Here is a 20392-nt window from a genome sequence, read left to right as displayed (position 1 = left end):
GTAAGAATCGCTGGGAAAGTCACGAAGAGGTTCGCGTAACGCAATATACGGTATTTTATGCACGAGGCCCTCTGATTATCTCGAATGTGTCTTCCACTGGTCTTTATACCTCGCGATCTGCGTTCGTATCGACGTCTCGAGCGTGGATTGCCTCGAAGTCGAGGTAAACTCGCTCGACGAGCCAATATCGACGCAGAACCGTTGACGACTCTTGGTCGTTGATAAGCATCGGTCGAAAACGCGAGTTCGTTAAACGATTAGCGACACCGCCCTCTCGGTTCGAGCGTTAACAACGCTCGAAAACTGTCGTGGAGGGAGCAACGACGTCGATAAAGGTACCGATCGACTCGAGGAACCGACGTCTCTGAGCGATCATTTAAATCGTTGGCAAACTGGTGGGCAGGCTCGATCGTCGATCCCCCGGCATCTACCGAGCCGTTAGCCGCGGCGAGTCGAGCGAACGGGCGAAAATTGCGACCAGTCGCGGGGCAAAACCTCGCGCGAAACATTCGTTAACATTCCCAGCACGCGGTAATGATCGCCGGAGTAAGAAGCGACGCGGCGGTATTCGCCGAGCCGTGCCACGCACCGATCTCTCAGACTCTAATAGCGCGTTAGAAAATTAATAGAACGACCTCGACCGGACGTGGATCGAGAGGGACGAAGGAGAGTCGCGAGAGCGAGAGCGAGAGCGAGAGCGAGAGTGTGCACCTAGCCCCTACGTGCCTTTGAACCCGTTCATACGAATATCACGGGCTGAAAAGTATTAACAGACTCGTACGCCGACTCTACCGGAGGAGATTGACTCGTTCGAGCGAGTAGACCTCTCGTCGTATGGGAACCGACGAGAATGGATGTGGAGAACTCTGGACGTTGGGGAGCAGTAGTTGCAAGGATGTTACACTTTGGGTAGTTTTAATTGTGGAGTTCGACACTGTAGTATTGAACATGTGATCCTTGATAGGGGTAAATTTGACTTGGAATAGAAGTAGCGTATAGGGAGAAAATATATTCAATAGATCTCTCGTCGAAGAGGACTCGTCAAAGATAGGGACGGAGGTCACTAGACTTCAGTCTTCAGAAGTTGCAAGGATGTTTACACTTTGGGTAGTTTTAATTATGGAGATCGACACTGTCCTATTGAACGTGTGATCCTTGATATGAGAAAATTTGACTTGGAATAGAAGTAGTGTATAGGGAGAAAATATATTCAACAGACCTCTCGTCGAATAGGATTCGTCAAAGATAGGGACGGAGGTAACTAGACTTCAGTCTCCAGCAGTTGCAAGCATGTTTACACTTTGGGTAGTTTTAATTGTGAAGATCGACACCGTTCTATTGAACACGTGATCCTCGATAGGGATAAATTTGACTCGGAGTAAGTAGTGTATAGGTAAAAAATATATTCAACCTCTATATTCGGTAAAAAATATATTCGACGAGACCTCTTGTCGAATAGGTATCGTCAAAGATAGGAACGAAAGGCCCTAAATTTCAGTTTCAATTTGACTCGGAATAAAAAGTGTGTAGGTAAAATATATATTCCACTCTACCAAGGGAACTTGACTTGGAACGACTAGGTTTACTCGTTAAATAGGACTCGTTAAAAATAGGGATGGAACTAGACTCCAATCTCCAGCAGTTGCAAAGATGACTACACTTTGGATAGTTTTAATTGTGGAGATCGACACTGTTCCATTTAACATATGATCCTCGATACAGGAAAATTTGACTTGGAATAAAAAGCATGTAGGTAAAATATATATTCCACTCTATCAAGGGAACTTGACTTGGAACGACTAGACCTCTTGTTAAATAGGACTCGTTAAAAATAGAGACGGAACTAGACTCCAGTCTCCAGCAGTTGCAAGAACGTTTATTCTCGAGTGATTGCGGCTGCCGGAGTTTAACACACTTCCAGCAAAGGTGCGACTCGAACGAATCGAGGGACTCCTCCTTCGCGATCATTGACGGGGACCTCGACTATCGCCAACATCGTGTCGCGATTATTATTCATAAATTAAGGGAAGACCAGGCGATCGTTACCGGCCGGTAGACACCGTAAACATGTTAGGCTGGTACCGCTAATTAGCACCCGGAGTGGTGGCTTTAAAACGACGATGATAGGGAGGAGGAGTCGAGTTTTGGCCGGTTGCGTCGGCTTCTCGCGAAATCCACGCGTTAAATCGTCGGTAAGCTGTTTTGAAATTTCGCGCGCAAGTCGAGTACGGATTGAATAGAATCGAGCGGATACGTTGCGTCGCGGAAAATACAAAAAATCGGTGGAGAGTTGAGAAAAACGCGGTGAGAATCGTTCCAAAGAAGAATATAGAAAAAGGAAGAGTTTTGTTTATTTAAATATACATATACGCGTACAAAATACACGTAAAGTGAAAGATGTGGGGGTAACTCGAGAACCGTTCTCCATTGATCACCCTGGTCGATTCTTCGACTCTGTCTTCTCCTGGAACGTTGGAGAAAAATGAATATCCTGTACCAGGACATCGACTTTTAAATCCGCCAGAGGATTTCGTCCATCTCCGAACGGGACGCGTCTATTCGTAAAAAGGGTGCGCATTTCTAGAAACGGGGCCTCGCGTAATCTTTGTTGAGCGAGTCGAAGAACGGTCGATCGATCGTTTACAGATTTATTTAAAACTGACGCGTCGGCGTGCAGGAGGATCCAGAAGGGCGGCGTCGGTTCCGGCTCACGAGGTGTCGTCGGATTTTCAACAGGTCGGACTTAAGATTCGATTCGAGCCGGGATTACCGGGCGACAAAACGAGCACGCGGAGGGAGCGGCCTGGTCGTTAGACGACCGCGTTGCATCGATCAGTCCCACGGTCCACGGGGCCCGTGAAATAAGCGGATAAGGAGAGCGATACGACAATCGGAACGATTTGTCAACGAGAACTCGCGCCTAAGTCCTATTTCCTTAATCCACCGCGACGAAGAGCCGGCTGTCAATAGGGCCCCGCTCGAGACGCGTCGACTTACGATTCTGCGAGCCTCGTTTCGATTCCACGCATACGCGACTCTATTTCCGTTTCGAGACGCAACGACACCTCCTTTTTGTAGACCTTCGGGACTTCTCGACGTTCGAGCGCTCCGTCGTGCCATCGGAATCGTTCCACGGGACACTTAACGAGGGATCGTTTCTCCGTTTAAAGAGGACCGGGCACTCGAATTACTCCGAAACGAAATTCTTCGAAACGAACTTCTTCGAAACGAACTTTTTCCAAACGAACTTCTTCAAAACGAACTTCTTCGAAACGAACTTTTTCCAAACGAACTTCTTCAAAACGAACTTCTTCGAAACGAACTTCTTCGAAACGAACTTCTTCAAAACGAACTTCTTCAAAACGAACTTCGAAATGAACTTCGAAACGAACTTCTTCGAAACGAACTTCGAAACGAACTTCTTCGAAACGAACTTCTTCAAAACGAACTTCTTCGAAACGAACTTCTTCGAAATGAACTTCGAAACGAACTTCTTCGAAACGAACTTCGAAACGAACTTCTTCGAAACGAACTTCTTCGAAACGAACTTCTTCGAAACGAACTTCTTCGAAACGAACTTTTTCCAAACGAACTTCTTCAAAACGAACTTCTTCGAAACGAACTTCGAACGAACTTCTTCGAAACGAACTTCGAAACGAACTTCTTCGAAACGCACTTCTTCGAAACGAACTTCGAAACGAACTTCTTCGAAACGAAGCCATGCGCAGACAATTTCTTTTCTCGCGATAATTGTCCGTACCTCGAAGAAGAACTTTTTTTTCACTCTTTTTTACGCACGCCTGTTAAAAATAACGCTGCACGATATTTATCAAGGAAACTATTATTTACGAGTTCTGTCGACACCGCGGTGATCCGAGCTTTGGAAATAATAATATCGTAGCTCGAGAGTGTCGTTCTGGAAACAAGCTGAAAAAGAAATTGGAGCAAAATTATCAAAATATCGAGCACAGGGGTCGTTCTTCGTTGAAAAAAAATCTCTAAAAATTGTTCGTACAATAGATTCGCTAAAATTCGCGCGATGTATTTTTCTCAACCCGAGTCGTCAATATTTTTGAAACTGACGAACGGAATGTCGCTAAGAAAATAAACCGCCGGAGACGCGCCCCTAACGCATCGACTACTGCGCAGTAGCGAGAACACGGGAGCTTTGTTTTTTAACGAGAATCTTAAAAATACCGAGATCGGGTTCTTTCGTGTATTTTTTTTTCTATTTTTCTTTCTCTCTCGAAACATCGGTGTCGCGTCCGAGTTCGTGTCGCGCGAATTCCAACGTTCTCCGCCGCGTTCCTCGTTCTTTATCATCCGAAATAACACGTCCCCGAAACACGTTCGTTTACACCACATCGATCATTCCGCGGCCGACGCATTGACATTTTCTACTCGATGAAATTTTTTGCCTCGTTCGCGTTGTATAATCGCGCGACCGACTCGGCCGAAAACTTTCTCCGCGAGGGTAACGAAGCTGCACGAGACTCGGTGTCCGATCGATCGCGATCATCTCCGCGATGCTTCTTTAAAAAGGAGGCTGACCTTGAGAAAAATGCTTCTCGACCCGGTGCAACGTTTTCGTGGACCACGGTACCACCTGCGACGAGAACGCGCGACAGGGGGGACACCACTCGCGATGGTAGCCCTTGGTTCGTTCTAATGAAGCTAACTGCAACCGACACGGTTGCACAAGACCACGACTCACCGCGCGAAGACCGAACTTTGTCCTTGACGAGATTTTCGCACCTCCCGGAAACAACAGGTGTTCCTTTCGAGCGTCGTCGTTGAACGTTCCACATGACACTCTTATCCTGTACTTCCGAAATCTTCTCACGACTTCTCACAATCTTCTCACCGCGAAATCCTTAGCGATCGTGACCCGGTACGCTACGTTCTGTCCTACCTGTACATTTATTTCTTCGAGACAATTAAATATATCTTCAACGCCGTGAAAGTTGCATCCTTAGAGTTGCATCTTTGGAGTTTCCGATTCTTTCATTTTCGACTTACGATTGTTTCTGTTATTCATGTTCCTTGCTCGGACTTGGAGCAGATAGTGAGATTCGACGGATCATCGGTGCGGCCGAACGTTGTCCTTCGATTGTTTACACGTTCCTCGGGACGATGTTTACACGATTCTCGGTGTCGAAGCGCGATGAAATCGAAGTTCAGAAATCCGGACAACGTCCCCCTTCCCCCTGACCGTCAATGACACGTAGGCGAAGCCGGACGTTGTTTCGGCAACCGTCGAAAGTGTCGGATCGCGTAGGCGGTAGCGAGCAATTCCGAAATCGACTTTTCGATTTACAAAACAAACCTGTGGGCGAGTCCGGGTCCCTAACACGCCGACACGCGTGTATCTGGAGCCCCCACCCCTGTATACGGACTTATCGTCGAGGAATCGTTCGCGTGGGCGATCACTTCCGGTCCAACGATCCGAGGATCGTCTCGCGGGAGAATCCACGACGAGGTGTTTCCACGTTGACCTTGGTCGAGACTGTTCGAGGGTCTCCGTGAAGTCTTTGTCTCGAACGATCTTCGAAACTTGGACGTAAATCAACGAGACACTCACGCGTCGCCCTTGCGAGTCGCGACACTCGATGTAGTTGGATACCGTTGCACCGATGAAATTATCCATCGGTGAGATTCTTCGATGTGTACGTCAACACCGAATTTCCATTCCCGAGGAATCGTCGTCTGTCACCGAGCGAAAGATTCGAAGCTACGGTACGACCTTGACTGACATCTCAGAGTGCGAGGAAGGAAATACACCTTGCAAATAAGTATCTCCGACGCGTGAACATTCTTCAATCGCGTATCGCGTTTCTTTTCTTCCTGTCGTTCGTCTATCTTCGTTCTTGGCATCTTTTTTTCAAGAAAAACCGATACATTCGGGGAAACACCCGATGGGTCTTTTTGGACCCATCGGGGAACGCTCAGGGGAACGAGAAGATCGTCTCGTCCTTCTCGGTGATACGTTAAGCGAAGAGACACGAAACGATCGAACGGTCCGTGAAGAAGACGAAACCATTCGCGAGCGGAGAATCGAAGCGTAAACAGCGATGATCGCGCGACACCGAGGACGCTCGAACGCGACGTGTCTCCGCGCGTTCGTGGATGCAAACGGAACAGATGATCGTTTAAGATTCCGTCGGCGTTTCGCGGAAGTCCGAACTTCCTCGAGGGGTTTTCGGTCCCGGGTCCCTCCCCGTCCCACCCCCTCCTGCCCCATGTTCATCGGGTAATCCTATCACGCGCCGTGTTCTCCTCGCTTTCTGTGTACTTTTTACAGCTCGTGTTCAACGCCGGATAATCGTTCCGCGGCGACACTCGCCTCGCCTCGCTTCAACTCGCCCCGCCTCGTCTCGCCTCGTCTCGTCGTGCAGGTTCAACGAGGCTCGGATTTATGATTCCTCGTTTACGAGCCGCTTTTAAAGTAACCGTGAAAGAGACACGAACGGAGAAAGAGAGAGAGGTTTTCCTTCCGGTTAAAAAGTCGCGCGCGATGGACTATTTATACGACCATTAGCTCGCGATCGTCTTCTTCGTTCGACTTCTATAAATACCGGTATACGCGATGCACTAGTCCCGTTTCGTCATACTTCCCGGCGACTACCGTAAAGCCCGCTCGACGAGCTATAGCCTGGCTCTCGTCTCGACGCTGTCTCATCTATTCTAGAAGGGAGGGGGAACGAGCTACGATATCGTCGCGGAACCGAATGCTTCTTCGGAACGGTCCGCGCCCCACCACACCCCTCGCCCGAGCTACCCCCGCGCTGGGCTCGCGTGCACGCCCTTTTGTCCGCGTGGACGATCCGTATTATCGAGACCAGGGAGCGCCCGTTTCGCGGATCTGTGCCGCGCGGCAAATAGATCCTCTGAAACGAACCAACGTCGCTCAAAGTCGTCTCTCGACGCCGACGAAACGAATTCATCGCGCGTCTCGTTGGTGCATCGTTTCACATCAACCGCGAAATTCCGATTCGGTTCGAGAGGACCGAGAAAACAGTCTAAACAAGCGACGTTTGAACTGTTGCGAGTATTGGATACTTTGTTTTTACTTTCTCGATGGTATTCGGTTTTCTAGCGAACGAAGACAGAAAGGAAAGACAACACACTAAACAAACAACCCGAGTCTTTGTTCGAAATTTGATTCCCGTCGCTGAGATATCTCCAGTGCTGGGAAAGAGGGAGTCGTTTACTCGACACTTGCCCAGCAGGAACAGTTTCTCGCTCATCCCGTGTACCCGTTTCGAATTGCGTTTCTATTTCTCGGTCTTGGCGCGACCCGAGAACTCCTCTCCGTGTTTCTCCGGAGTGTTGAGAGTATCGACGGTTTCGATTCCACGGAGAAGAATGTAAAGATGGTGCTCGAGACACCCCGAGAAACGCGGATGGAAATCTCGCGCGATTCGCAGCCACCCGGGGCCGGGCTCGCGGCGAAGCAACGGTACGATTTTACGTAACCGGGCCCGAGTCGGTCAAGGCAAGGCCCGAGAGCGCCACGGGATCGTGGCTCGTCCGAGGCGGAGCCGTGGTCCGTGTGCCGGCGCGCAGAAATGAATTAAGGGCCCGGGTCGTTCGGCCCGGGGCCGAAAAATTCGCGGCAGTAAACCACCGCGGTACGCCACGGCTCGTTATCAATCGTGCGCGGTGGAACATACGGGCTGACTCGGGGCACGCGCCTGCCGGGGTCGTAGGCCGCCCCACCCCTATTCTTCGCGCTTCCCCCACCGTGGAGCGACCGCGCCGCGGAGTGGGAGAGAGAGGGAGGGAGAGAGAGAGCCACCGACGGAGAGAGAGCGCCGCGCGCGACCCCCACCACCGCGGAGCCTGGAACGGGGCCCAGTCCTCCCACTCGACGATGCCCCGTCTCCCCTCCACCGTTGGTCTACCCCCACCGCGGCGGCCCCGCAGTCCTCGACGATTCCCCGCGACCCGCCTCTGCACTGTTCTGCACTCGCTGCACGGGATGCCGCGACAGTGGCTCTCTCTTCTTCTCCCTCTTTCCCTACCACGAAATCTTGCCGTTTTCTCTCGATCGCTTCGAAACACCATCCTACGGTGTTCCAATTTCTGGTAGCCGGCGTGGTATCGAGAATCGTAACCGATATCCGTGCTCGGCGACTGAGTTATCCCGAACAGTGAATATCGAGTCTCGTTTCGACGACGAGATCGTTCGCGTACGCGGCACCGTGGCACCGTGGCGGCGGGCGTTTCGTCAGGTTCGCGAGTAACGCTCGCCGAAGGTTTTTCGCGTTCGTCGTGCGAGCGAGCGAGCGAGCGAGCGAAGTAGCGAGGGAGCGAGCGAGGGAACGTAGTCGGCCTCTCCCTCCGCCGTGGGCTCGGTGTCACGGGCCAGCGGTCGTAATGCGGCCCACACGCGCGCTCCACACTGGCGCGCAAATCGCATAAACACGCGCGCCGACGCATACACGCACGGGTGGGGTAGAGAGACGGCTAAGCGACGAAGCGGTCCTACCTCCTGCAGGGGACCGTGTCACGTGGCCCCCAGGCCGTGTAGCAAGCACGCAGCGCAACGGGCTGTGCTCTCTCGTGAGCGGCGCACACAACACCAGTCAGAGACGAGCCGAGAGACCGGGCGCAGATCGCACTCTCTCTCCCAGGAAGCGCGTGCTTTCTCCCTCCCACTCTCTCTCCGCCTCTCTCTCTCCGTCTGTCCTTCCCGTCCTTCTCCGTCGGGTCCGTCTTTCTTCTCGTTCCCTTTTTTTTTTCTCTTTTGTTTTTTCTGTTTTTTTTTCGTTTTTTCTCGTTTTTTTCTGCCTTTTTTTTCGCGCCATCGTCCACGGGTGTCTATCGCCATTTGCGCCGCGACACGTACGGGACACGTACGCCCGGGCGATCGCGCGCTCCGTAATCCGCGCCAATCCACCCCCGCGGGTCCGTTTTTCCGCGACTCGGCGGGCAACCCTCGCGAGCGTTCGCACGCTTCGCGAAGACCGTTCCGGTGGAACCGAGAGGAGGTCTCGCCACGTGCGCTCGCGTCGTCAGCTCGAGTTCGCGCGGCCCCGAGAAGGTGCCAGTGTGTTATTCGGAGTGCGAACACGGGGCACGCGCGTCTCACGGGGGACCAGAAGGATCGCCACCGTAACCCCGGTGGGTGGTGTTGGTATCACCGAGCGTGAAGAGAAGTTATTCACGAGCTAACCGAGAACCAGCCGACCGACCCGAGATCCCGCGCGAGCGGAAGTGACAAGTTTGTGGATCAGTCGACGAAAACGATCATTCCTCCGCGACAGTGGAGTTGTGTCTCTCGTGCGTCGAGTTGGTGCGCGTAAACGCGTCGATCCGCTCCACGCCGATGCCGCAACCGCCTCCGCCGCCGCCGCCGCCGCTGCCGCTGCTGCTGGTGGTGCCACTGCTGTTCCCGCTGACGTTGGTGCTGTCGTCGATGCGTCCTCGGTGAAAACACGAGGGGGCCCCCGCGTAACATGCTACTGCTCGACCGCCGCCGACGCTCCGGCTGCACTTCGCGGATGAAGCTGAACGGTGTGCTTATCTTGTCGTTATCTTCCTCGATAGTCCGTTCCACGAGCCGCGTCGACCGTGCCTCTGCGGGTGTTCTTCCGGTGTTGTGTGTTCCTCGACCGATCGGAACCGAGAGAAACCTCACGAGTGAATCTATCGACGAACGATCGCCACGAAAGATCATTCTCGCCGAGCTACTCGACCACGCTGTAACCACTCGAGGTGAAACCGTGGTGTCCGCGTGGATTTCCGATAGATTCGCGTATTTCGTCGAAAATGGCGCGCGCGAGAATCGACGCGAGACCCTCCTCGTGTCGAGTGTTCGCGACGATAAACTCGACGCGCGGGGGGACACCGTGTGTCCGTACACCGAGTAAACATTTTTACGATGTTGCCGTGTAAGCTCCGGCAGTAAAAAGCGCGTATTAAAGGCCGCGTAAACTCGTTAAGAAGCGTTCTCTCGCGCGAGAAAGAAAAAGAGAAAGAGAGAGAAGCTCTCGTGGGAGCGTGTGCCGTCCAGGCGTCGCGTCTCGTCGAAAATCGAGTTTCTACCCCGAATACGGGCCGATGACCCGTGGCCAAAGGGTTGCGTCCTCGATCCTTCGTTGTCTGTCGCGAGGTTCACTGTTCACCGTGTACCGTTTACCGTGTTCTCGCGACGTTCTCTCACGAGGTAGTCCAGGCTGCGAAACGACGAGTTTTGTCCTCGACTCGAGCGTAATTCCATCCACGAGGACTATGTCGACGAAACGTGGTACTTTGTTTGCTCATCGACTCGACGGAGTTCCGTCGTCTAGAAGACGGTCTCGGTCTTCGAGAGCAGAGCGTCCTCACGATGGAGTAACGCTCATCTGGTCTTTGGAACGACCGAGTCTACCTAGACTCTGGGTTCGTTGGGACGACGTCGACTCTCCGTGATCGGTGGTTCTCGAGGGATTGTTTCTCGAAGGATTGTTTCTCGAAGGATTCTTTCTCGAATGATTCTTTCTCGAAGGATTGTTTCTCGAAGGATTGTTTCTCGACTCTTTCGAGAGATTGTTTCTCGACCCTCTCGAAGGATTGTTTCTCGACTCTCTCGATGAATTGTTTCTCCACCCTCTCGAAGGATTATTTCTCGACCCTCTCGAGGAACTGTTTCTCGACTCTCTCGAAATGTTACGCGTCCTTCCGAGGACTCGTCTTCTGTTCCATCTAAGTTGACATCCCCGCATGAAGTTTCGCGCGCGAGAACGAACGTTCCAGTCCCACGTTAACCAATCGGTGAACACGCGGTATGGATAGTCGTTCGTTCGGATAAATCTACGGGAGCTAACGAGTGGCAGTACGGAGGTTTACGGAACGGTGAACACGAGAAGACGTTGGAGGACGGCAGTTCGATAAATAACGCGCGGGAGACAACGATGACGAGGACCGGTACGGTGACGAGGATCGAACACGTGGCCGGTGGCCCCGGTTTCGGTCCGCTCCTCCTCCGCGGGCCTTAATGAAGCGATCCCTATCGGTCGGCCAGCATCTGATAATTAAATCAGGCACCGGTCCCGCGGCGTCGGATATTAATTGAATCGCGATCGGATTCGATCTACCTCGTTTCGCAAACACGTCCTACCGGCGAGCTCGTTCCTTCGCCTCGCGACGGGTTATGACTCGGAACACCACCGTTAACTCTCCGCCGGAAGGAACGAAAGAACTGGGGTCTCTCGCCGTAATCGAGAACCTCGCGACTCTTTGGTGAATTTCGAGAATTCGTCTATACTCATCCCTCGATTCGATCGAACCGAGGAGGAACTCGTTGGCTACGAGATTCGATACGACGAGGTCGATCGTTCGACAGCAACCGTGAAAATTCGTCGACGAGTGTCGAACTTGCCCCACCGTTTCCTTCGTACACGTACGTTCACCGATCGTGAGAATCCTCCGTGTGTCATCGTTCGAACATTTGCGACCGAACCGCTTCTGCTCAAACTTTACGCTCTCGTGCATCGAGAAGAGGTCTCGATTTCTCCGCTGCTCTGACGACGTTCGATCGACGCAACGCGAGCTGTCCAAGTGTTCCAGAAAGATTTTCGTCCTCTTCTAAATTCGAAATAATTCCCCTATCGATTTTAAATTCGTTAATTCGCACCCGTAGTCGGAGAGAATATAGAATCGCCGAATACCGATCCACCGAACAGTCTTCGTTACTTAAACCGAATCGCATCGTATATCCAAGGTACGAAGTACCTTCGAAAGACTACTCGTTCCACGGAGCGACTTTTCCAAATGAAAATACGTTCCCAGTCTTTCTGGATACGATGCTCGTTATCGAAGAAACTCGACGCGCACCGATCCAATCTCCATCTTGCTCGTCGAAGGTACGGTGTACTTCCTTCGACGAATGACTTTTCTAACGCGCTGTATATTGAGTCGTAAAGGACGTTCGCGTTCCCCGGGGGGCCGCAGCTCGGGACGAGTTTCGTGAAATCGTGAATCCTTGATTGTCAGTTGTCCGGGGAGGGATTGGTGGGGGAGGGGGCAGGAAACGATAAGATCGGGACGCGCGTCGCATAGGAATCGTGTGTACGAGCGAGCGCGAATATAGGCGTCCGTGGTATCGGGAATAATCGGTGTGTTCCGTTTCGGGCACCGGTCGAGCAACGTTTCGGTCCCGCGAATAAATTCGTACGCGAGAGAGCCCGTAGTGAAAGATCACGGAGAAGATCGGCACGATCAGATAAGAATCGACGGTACTCGGGGGCTGATGGGTCCGTGACGACGAAAAGAGTGTTTGGAAATGCGTGTCGAGGCCGAGGGAGCCTCGTGGGAGGGGCCCGGGCAATTCCTCTCCGTAACCAGGAGGGTCCACCAGCCGCTCCACAGCCACGATTTCTCTTTCGCAACCCTCATGTACTTTTTCTCCCGAGATTCGCGCCCTGGTCGCGGTTCCACATCTTCAACTACCTCTTCTTGGGTTTCTGTCTATGAACGGTTTCGAGATTTTTTCGCGGAGCTGATGGCGATTCGATGAAGTCTTTTCTTGGACAATTTCTGAAAAGAACATGAAATTTTCTACCGTTGAATAACTCTCTTTGTATCTCTTTTCGCGAGATTCGCGCCCTGGCCGCGGTTCTACCTCTTCAACTACCTCTTCGACTACCTCTTCTTGGTGTTCTACCTAAGAACGTACCTAAGAACGGTTTTGAGATATTTTCGCGGAGCTGATGGCGATAGACGAGGTCATTTCTTGGACAATTTCTGAAAAGAACATGAAATTTTCTACCGTCAAACAACTCTCTTATTTCTTTTCGCGAGATTCGCGCTCTGATCGCTGTTCTACATCTTCGACTACCTCTTCTTGGGTTTCTGTCTATGAACGGTTTCGAGATTTTTTCGCCGAGCTGATGGCGATTCGACGAGGTCATTTCTTGGAGAATTTCTGAAAAGAACGCGAAATTTTTTACTGTCGAATAACGCTCTTTGTATCTCTTTTCGCGAGATTCGCGCCCTGACCGCGGTTCTACCTCTTCAACTACCTCTTCTTGGCTTTTTACCTAAGAACGTATCTAAGAACGGTTTTGAGATATTTTCGTGGAGCTGATGGCGATTCGACGGGGTTATTTCTTGGACAATTTCTGAAAAGAACATAAAATTTTCTACCGTTAAACAACTTTCTTTGTGTCTCTTTTCGCGAAATTCGCGCCCTGATCACTGTTCTACCTCGACTTACCTCTTCTTGGGTTTCTATCTATGAACAGTTTCAATATATTTTCGCGGAGCTCGTGGCGATCGATGCATAACTTCGACTAAGTAATTTCTTGGACAATCTCTAAAAAGAACATCAAATTTTCTATCGTCAAACAACTCTCTTCTTATCTCTTTTCGTGAAATTTGCGCCCTAATTGCGATTCTACCTCGACTTACCTCTTCTTTGGTTTCTATATATGAACAGTTTCAATATGTTTTCGCGGAGTTCATGGTGATCGATGCGCAACTTCAACGAGGTTATTCCTTGAACAATCTCTAAAAAGAACATCAAATTTTCTACCGTCAAACAATTCTTCTTATCTCTTTTCGTGAAATTCACACCCTGATCGCTGTTCTACCACTCCAAGTACCTCTTCTTGGGTTTCTACCTACATTCGCGATATTTTCGCAAAAAGCGCAGCTTCGACGTCGCCATTTCTTTCTCAAGCCCGATATACAACAATTCTCTATCTACTCGATATACTAAAGCCTGGAAACGAATAGAAATCTTTTGCACCGCTTGGAGAAAAATTGCAACGTTAGACAAACCACGATCGATTCAATCGGTGCGTTTCTTCAACAAAATCGCCATTTCTCTTACAATCTCCGAAAAAGACATGAAATTTTCCATCGACGAGCAACTCTCTTACCTTTTGTCGCAAAACTTGCTTCTTCGATGATTAAAGAACATGGACAAGCTTCTAAATACTTTTACGCTCCTCTCATATCCAGCTCGGATCCGAGTTACTCGAAATCGTATCGATCCCCTCGTCGTATCTCAGTAACGTCGCCATCTTTCCTCGAACAACGTACGAAACCGCGAAATCGTTGGTCGTCGCGACGATCGAACCACGGTAGAACGCGAGACAGCTCGTGCACGCTCACCGGGAGCGTTAATTTCGCAACTCGAGAGATCATTAATGGAACAAATTACGCCATTAAAGCTGGCCACGGGTTAATTAAACGGGGCGTCTTAAACGGGCAGAAAATCGTCGCGGATTAATGGACGCCCGGATCGAATTCCCGGGGCCGCTGGTTAATAACGATGTTCGGGCGTGTAAGTAGGTTGAAAACGGAGATAAAAACGATTCGGCGAAACGCGATCGGCGGTGGTACCGGGGCGTTAACGAACCGGGCTCTCTTTGCCCCCGTTCGTCCCGTGGAGTTATAACAGTGATTACCGGTAATCGCGTACGGCACGCTCTCTCGATCCTCGGGGTGGATATAATCCGGCGGAACCGATCGCGATCTTGCGTAATCGCGCGATAACGCGATAATGCCCGGCTAATAACACGGCTTGACCGGTAATACGCGCAAAGTGATACTTAAGGGTACCGTTAACCGCGGCTCGCTGAATTGGGAGAAACGTGGAATCGGGTTCTCGTTAAGTACACGTTAGGAAATCGCGATCGCACCGAGGGACGAGAGACAGTCGCGATGAAATAAAGTCTTAAGTAATCGGCGCCGGGTGTTACGTAGGGTTCTCACCGAAGCGGCCTTCGCGCGAGTATTTCGCATCGAGTCGTACTGCTTCTCGCGCGCGAAACACCATGGATGAACACGGTGTCGTCGCTCGATTTTTACGCAACGAGGATCTCGAGCGATTTCGGTACTATCGGGTGAGAGGTCGCTGGATAGGTTTCGTCGTTCGATGAGAAACGGAGGTATTAGGTTCGTTGTTTTATTCTTCTAGGGAGGATACTTCTGCTTGATGAACGTGCGCGAAGTTTCGCGTTGATCTGTCGACTCCACTGTGTATTTATTGTATATAATTGTGTATCATTGTTCGAAGTTGAAGTGTAGTATTTTTTTGACGAAAACGACGAAACTTATCGAACAACCTAGTGTCTCGTTAGAGGTTCGTGAATTCGAAGTATACTCTTCCAATGGAATAGTCATCGAGACATCGATGTCGCGGGTATCGCGAGACGTTCGTCGATTTTCGATATCGAGTATCTCGCGAGGTGTTCGACAATTTTAAGTACAGAATAGCTCGCGAGTCGTTTGTCGATTTCAAGCATCGGTCAATTTTTCGTGCAGAGAGTATTCTATCGATTATCGTTCGTCGAATATTTCCGGAGGTGTCCATCAATTTTTAGTATTTTACCGAGTTATTTTATCAATTCTGTCAATTTTAAATACAGAATAGCTCGCGAGGCGTCCGTCGATTTCAAGTATCGGTCAATTTTTCGTGCAGCGAGTATTCTCGCGAGACGAATCTATCGATTATCGCTCGTCGAATATTTCCATAGGCGTCCATCAATTTCTAGTATCGAATATCTCGCTCGGCGTTCTTAATCCCGTTGATCTCAACCGTAGAGTATCTCACGCGACCAACGTCGATTATTAAGTATCGAGTACTCGAGCGACACGTTCCCTCGAATTCCGAAATTCGAAAAAAAAAAAAACCACACGAAGAAGCTCAACGATTTTTCGAACTTGAAATCGTAGCGGGATTCTCGCTTGGCGCGACAAAAGAATTTCGTTCGCTTTCGAGGCCCATTAACATACGAATCGCTCAAAGTTCTAGCGTTAACGTGGGCGTGACTCGGTGAGTTCCGTTCGAAAAACAATCGCGGCGATTGGCGAATCGCGCGGGAAAAGAGAGAGACCTAACCCAGGAAGAGAAGCGAACCGTACGGTTACCGATCGGTTGTTCGTAACGCGGACGTATCGAAACGTAAACGCGAAAATATGCGGCACGGTGGGCGACGTTGTTGCTCGCTCCGCGGATAATTAAAAATGCGCATAATAATCGGCAGAACGATCGGGCGAGAAAATCGCGCGGGAACACGCGTGGGCGTTTATTTAGTGCGCAGAGGCTGGCTATACCGTGTATCTCCCCGGTGATCGCGGGGCTTTAATAATTTCGGTGTTAATTAAACGGCGGGCGAGCGTGGGTGCCGCCGCGGCGAGTACCTCGAGAAATGCCTCACGAATGTGTTTCGTCGACTTTCACTGTCGCGTCCAGCCGTGCTCGAGCCTCGTCGTTTTAATGTCCCGTCGATGATGGTTATTAAGCCGCAGTTGACGAAAACCAACGTCCCGTGTCGCAACTTCCGCCGTTGTTTTTCCTCCTCTTATACTTCTTCTTCTTATTCTTCTTATTCTTTGTCGGGTGTAGTGGGTATCGTTTCGTCGTAGCGTCACCTCGGCTTGCCGGCATCGATGTCTCCGCTCTGGCACCGAGGCACGCGGGAATCGCGTCGCGAATAATAGCGTTCACGTGGCGCGCGTTCCTTCCAGTATCGAGAACGGAATCGTCGATACGCCTCGAACCGCGGGAAATATTAATCGATACCCCCTCCCCCATCTTCTCGAGAAGTAAAACGAGTTGAGAAACGGTTCCGTGAAAGTAATAATTCCAACGCGATAATATTTTGGGTAGAAACCAGTTCCCGTGGGTGTAATATTCGCAAGCGAATTGGAAAGTTTTCGCGTGCCCCGCGAATTATCGATCCTCCGAATTCGTAACTCGGTGGCAAGAGCGAGAAAAAAAGGAGAGAAAAATCGAAGGAGAATTTCGTTTTCGCGACGCGGGACGAAAATCCAGTTTCTTTTTTCGAAACGTATACTACACTCGGCAATTTTCCCCCGTCGAAGACTTTTTTTTCGTCTTGCTTTCACTCCCAACGATTTTTTCCGAATGGCCAGCCGGCGGGCAAACGCGCGCCTCTCACGTTTTCGAAAGTTACACGAAGCGCTCGGTTCGTCCGGCTGTTTCCCGGCCCGTCCGATAATTCACCGTAATTTCGCGGCGCTCGGCGACGAACGCCCACGCGTGTCCCCCACTCGAACCAAACCGAACGAACGGTGAAACGAGACGGGGCCACGGGTGGGGAACGCGAGGAAAAAAGACCGAAAGAAATACACACTCGCGAGGGAACAAGAGCACGAAAGAACGAACCGCCCGAGCCGCGGACCCTGCCACCCCGGACTCTATTAGTTTCGGACGATTAGCCCGACCGATCCTCCTCGCTAATTGCCCGCGGGAGCCGTGGGGGCGACGATCGGGGATTAATTAAATTGAATTAAGCTTAATTAGCCGTGAGGAACAGGACCGTGGTATCGAGAGAGTCGACAGTGACCCTCCTACGTGACGAAAGCTTCGATTTTTGATCGTTTCGCAATGGGAAAACTCATTCGCGAGGGAACGATCTCGAAACTCGTCTCTCGTGTCGTAGAGAGAACGGATCTTTGAAAAACCGTAGGAAATGTTTCACTGTTGCCAGATACGCGCGCGAAACTCGACAACGTAATCGTATCGTTGTTCGTTCCTGGATGGACTTGGACGTTCACGCGCGAAACGAGCGCGACGCGTCACGATTCGTCACCGTGTCGTCGATTAGGCGTAATTAGCGGCCGATCGCTTAGTCGGTGGATAGACGCGAAACGCGACGGACGATTGCTTCGATCGTTAACGAGATAAAGGTGAAATCAATCGACGAGCAGGCGCGCGAGGTCCGAGACTCCTCCACGACCGAAAGGAGAAAACGCGCGTGAAATTCAAACGGAACCACCGCACGGGCCGCAATTAACAGGGAGCCACGGTGAAAGTGTTGCGTAACAACGGCTCGATTGTTCAAATGTTGGCGATTAATTAAGCGACCGGACCGTCTGGAAACGTAACCGCGAAACCCGGGGTTCGTAAAAGTGTCGAGGAACAAGCAGAGGCAGAGGCATCGTCGACGAACAGGATTTGTGAACGCGCTGGCACGAGTACCGCGAACTTCTTTTATTTTTTTATTTTTTTTTTTCACTTACAGAGGGTGTTTCGTAAAGTTACACGTGGAGAGAAACGTGACGTTGTATGAATAATCGAAAAAACTCGATGTAAATCTTCCGGTGACGTGTGAAACGAACAGTGGATTGTTTTGGACATTTTTCCAAAGACGTATGTTGCGCGAATTACTATCCAAAGTGGGTGAAGATAGTAAGTTTGAAGAGAAGAGTAATAAGTCTCGATGGAATCGAGGATGTTGTCCCGAGAGGATGTTTCTGGAAATTTTCATCGACATTTTCCGAAACGAATCGGATTGAACATTGTCGATTTACTCGAGCTTCGTTGAACACGTTTCGGAAATTATCGCGCATTCTTTACGCAACACCCTGTACAAATTTGTAAAAATCTCCGGACAAGATGTTCCGGTAGATAGTAGGAGATCGCGGTACTCGAGCGTGGTCGATCGTTTCGACTAGGCCCCGAGTGGTCCCGTCGAGGATCGTCGCGCGCACTCGGTAAAACCGTGGGACTTGCAGGGACCGCCGATCGTTGGAGCGTCGTACAACGTGCCAAGGTGTGCAGCGAGAGAAGCGAATTTTCGTCGACGACGACGACAACGACGACGATACCGTCACCGAGACGAAAGGATTTTATCTAGTCAGTGCACCGGGTGAAGGTGAGATCGGCCGCGAGGAGAGACGCGCGAGTAAACGTCTCCGCGGGCCGAGCTCAGTGCCCGCGAATCAGTGATTGCGATTGCGTCGCGATGACCGGAACTTGTCGGTGAAACAACGTTAAACCTATCGACGATAAACGTACACGCGTGTATCCGCGTAAGAGATCGATCATCGATCGACGAACGCGAACCATGGTTACCTTGGACACCGAGCAGAAGCCCGAAAGGCAGCACTGCGGGCGTCGAATGTGCGCCATTTGCAGACGCATCAAACGCGACAAAGGTAACGTTTGAACACATTCAATTCTTTTTTGTTTATTTCCTCGCTCGTCTAGAAGTAAGAATCCATCTAGCGATCGACAAGGGAAACCAGTCGTGAGAGCGTCAAGTAGGTTACTTCCCCAACGATGAAGAGTCCAAGATCGTGGGTCGTCGCGTTAATCGCGCGGATGTTTGACGCTCTCGAGGAGGGATTGTAAGCGGCATCGTTGAGGCAACTAATTATTTTTACTCCCCCGCGATTATTCAGCACGGAACGACGAGGGTGCAACGTAGACAACGAGCGAATTAAACGCGCGACAGCACATTTCGCGCGTTGTTTCCGCGCGATGGAGAAGCTCGCGATCCCGACTCTCTCTCTCTCTCTCTCTCCCAGCTCGGCTCTTTTTGCTCCGTTGGTGTGTTCGACCGTTCCGTTTCCGCGTTGAAATCCCATCCACATGTCAGCGGTTGCGATAATTGCCGGCGATAGATGCATTCCTCGGAAATGCGACCGTCGAAGGGGAGAAACGTTACGCGCTCGCGGGAAACCGCCGGGAAAATCAGCGCCGCGTCTAATTACCGGCAGGGTGTCCTGGCAAAAAAGCGGCGAGATTCTCGCTGCGTTCGTTGTGCGCGAACGAGCAACATTCGAGCGCGAAGCGTTTCTCGGCGATCGAGAAACGCGATACTGTCCACGAATCTCGACGTTTCGATCCGCAGATCGAAGAATAATTAGGATATTGTTCGTGATTGAGTTTACGCGAGATGTGCATTGATTTTTCGTTAAGAATTGCTGCGACATTGCGCACGTGAAGTCGTGTAGAAGAAATCCCGAGACGATCGGTGACCTACACGTTGAGAGCTCGCCGGAGCGTTTAACGTAAAGAACTCGGAACTGTACGAAATTTTCGCGCGAGCCTTTGCAGCGTCTCCTATTCGTCTATAGGCTCTCCTAAGCGTTCAACGCAAAGAACACGGAATCGTTCGAAATTTCCGCGCGAGCAACGTCTCCTATTCGTCTTTAGGCTCACCTGAGCGTTTAACGCAAAGAACTCAGAACCGTACAAAATTTCAGCGCGAACCTTTGCAACGTCTCCTATTCGTTTGTAAGCTCGCCTAAGCATTCAACGCAAAGAACTCGGAACCGTTCGAAATTTCCGCGCGAGCCTTTGCAACCTCTTCTATTCGTCTCTACACCCGCCTACGGAAGTAACTATACCACGCTGGATCGTTCCACGTTGCTTTCGCTCATTCGTCTTTGCTCCAACGAGTACGCGTCGGCCTCGAAGGTGATCGAAAACGCAATTTGCACGAGGAAATCGTCTACACCCTCGATAACTCCAGAAATAGGTAATACCGAACGCGTTCGTCCCGAAGCCTACGCGCCACGTTTACCCGGAACGTATCGAACAGTCGAGCTGAAACTCGTTGCGCGTTCGGTTCGTTTTCCAGGCGCCGAGCGCGGCGCGGTTTTACAGTCGAGCGTTCTCGCGAAACCGAGCGAGATCGTAATC

The 20392-nt window shown here is 51.0% G+C and overlaps 1 protein-coding gene across 6 annotated transcripts in view; it reads left to right on the top strand.

The window, feature by feature from the left end:
• LOC143148359 (uncharacterized) overlaps positions 1-20392 on the top strand; it is a 506012-nt gene that overhangs the window by 439208 nt on the left and 46412 nt on the right. Inside the window, exons 1-2 of one of the 6 annotated variants that reach the window (XM_076314647.1) lie at positions 9298-9519; positions 18478-18900. The exons of 3 other annotated variants lie outside the window; for them this stretch is intronic. In XM_076314647.1, coding sequence (XP_076170762.1) covers positions 18810-18900 — 91 coding nt within the window. In that variant the 5' untranslated portion in view covers positions 9298-9519; positions 18478-18809. Of the gene's footprint in view, positions 1-9297; positions 9520-17587; positions 17938-18477; positions 18901-20392 lie in introns of those variants that run through there. 2 more of the 6 variants (XM_076314648.1, XM_076314646.1) reach the window with 2 other exon arrangements.

The sequence above is a fragment of the Ptiloglossa arizonensis genome, chromosome 6 (assembly GCF_051014685.1).
Source record: "Ptiloglossa arizonensis isolate GNS036 chromosome 6, iyPtiAriz1_principal, whole genome shotgun sequence".
In the NCBI taxonomy this organism is placed as follows: domain Eukaryota; kingdom Metazoa; phylum Arthropoda; class Insecta; order Hymenoptera; family Colletidae; genus Ptiloglossa; species Ptiloglossa arizonensis.
This window is presented reverse-complemented; position numbering and strand designations above follow the sequence as displayed.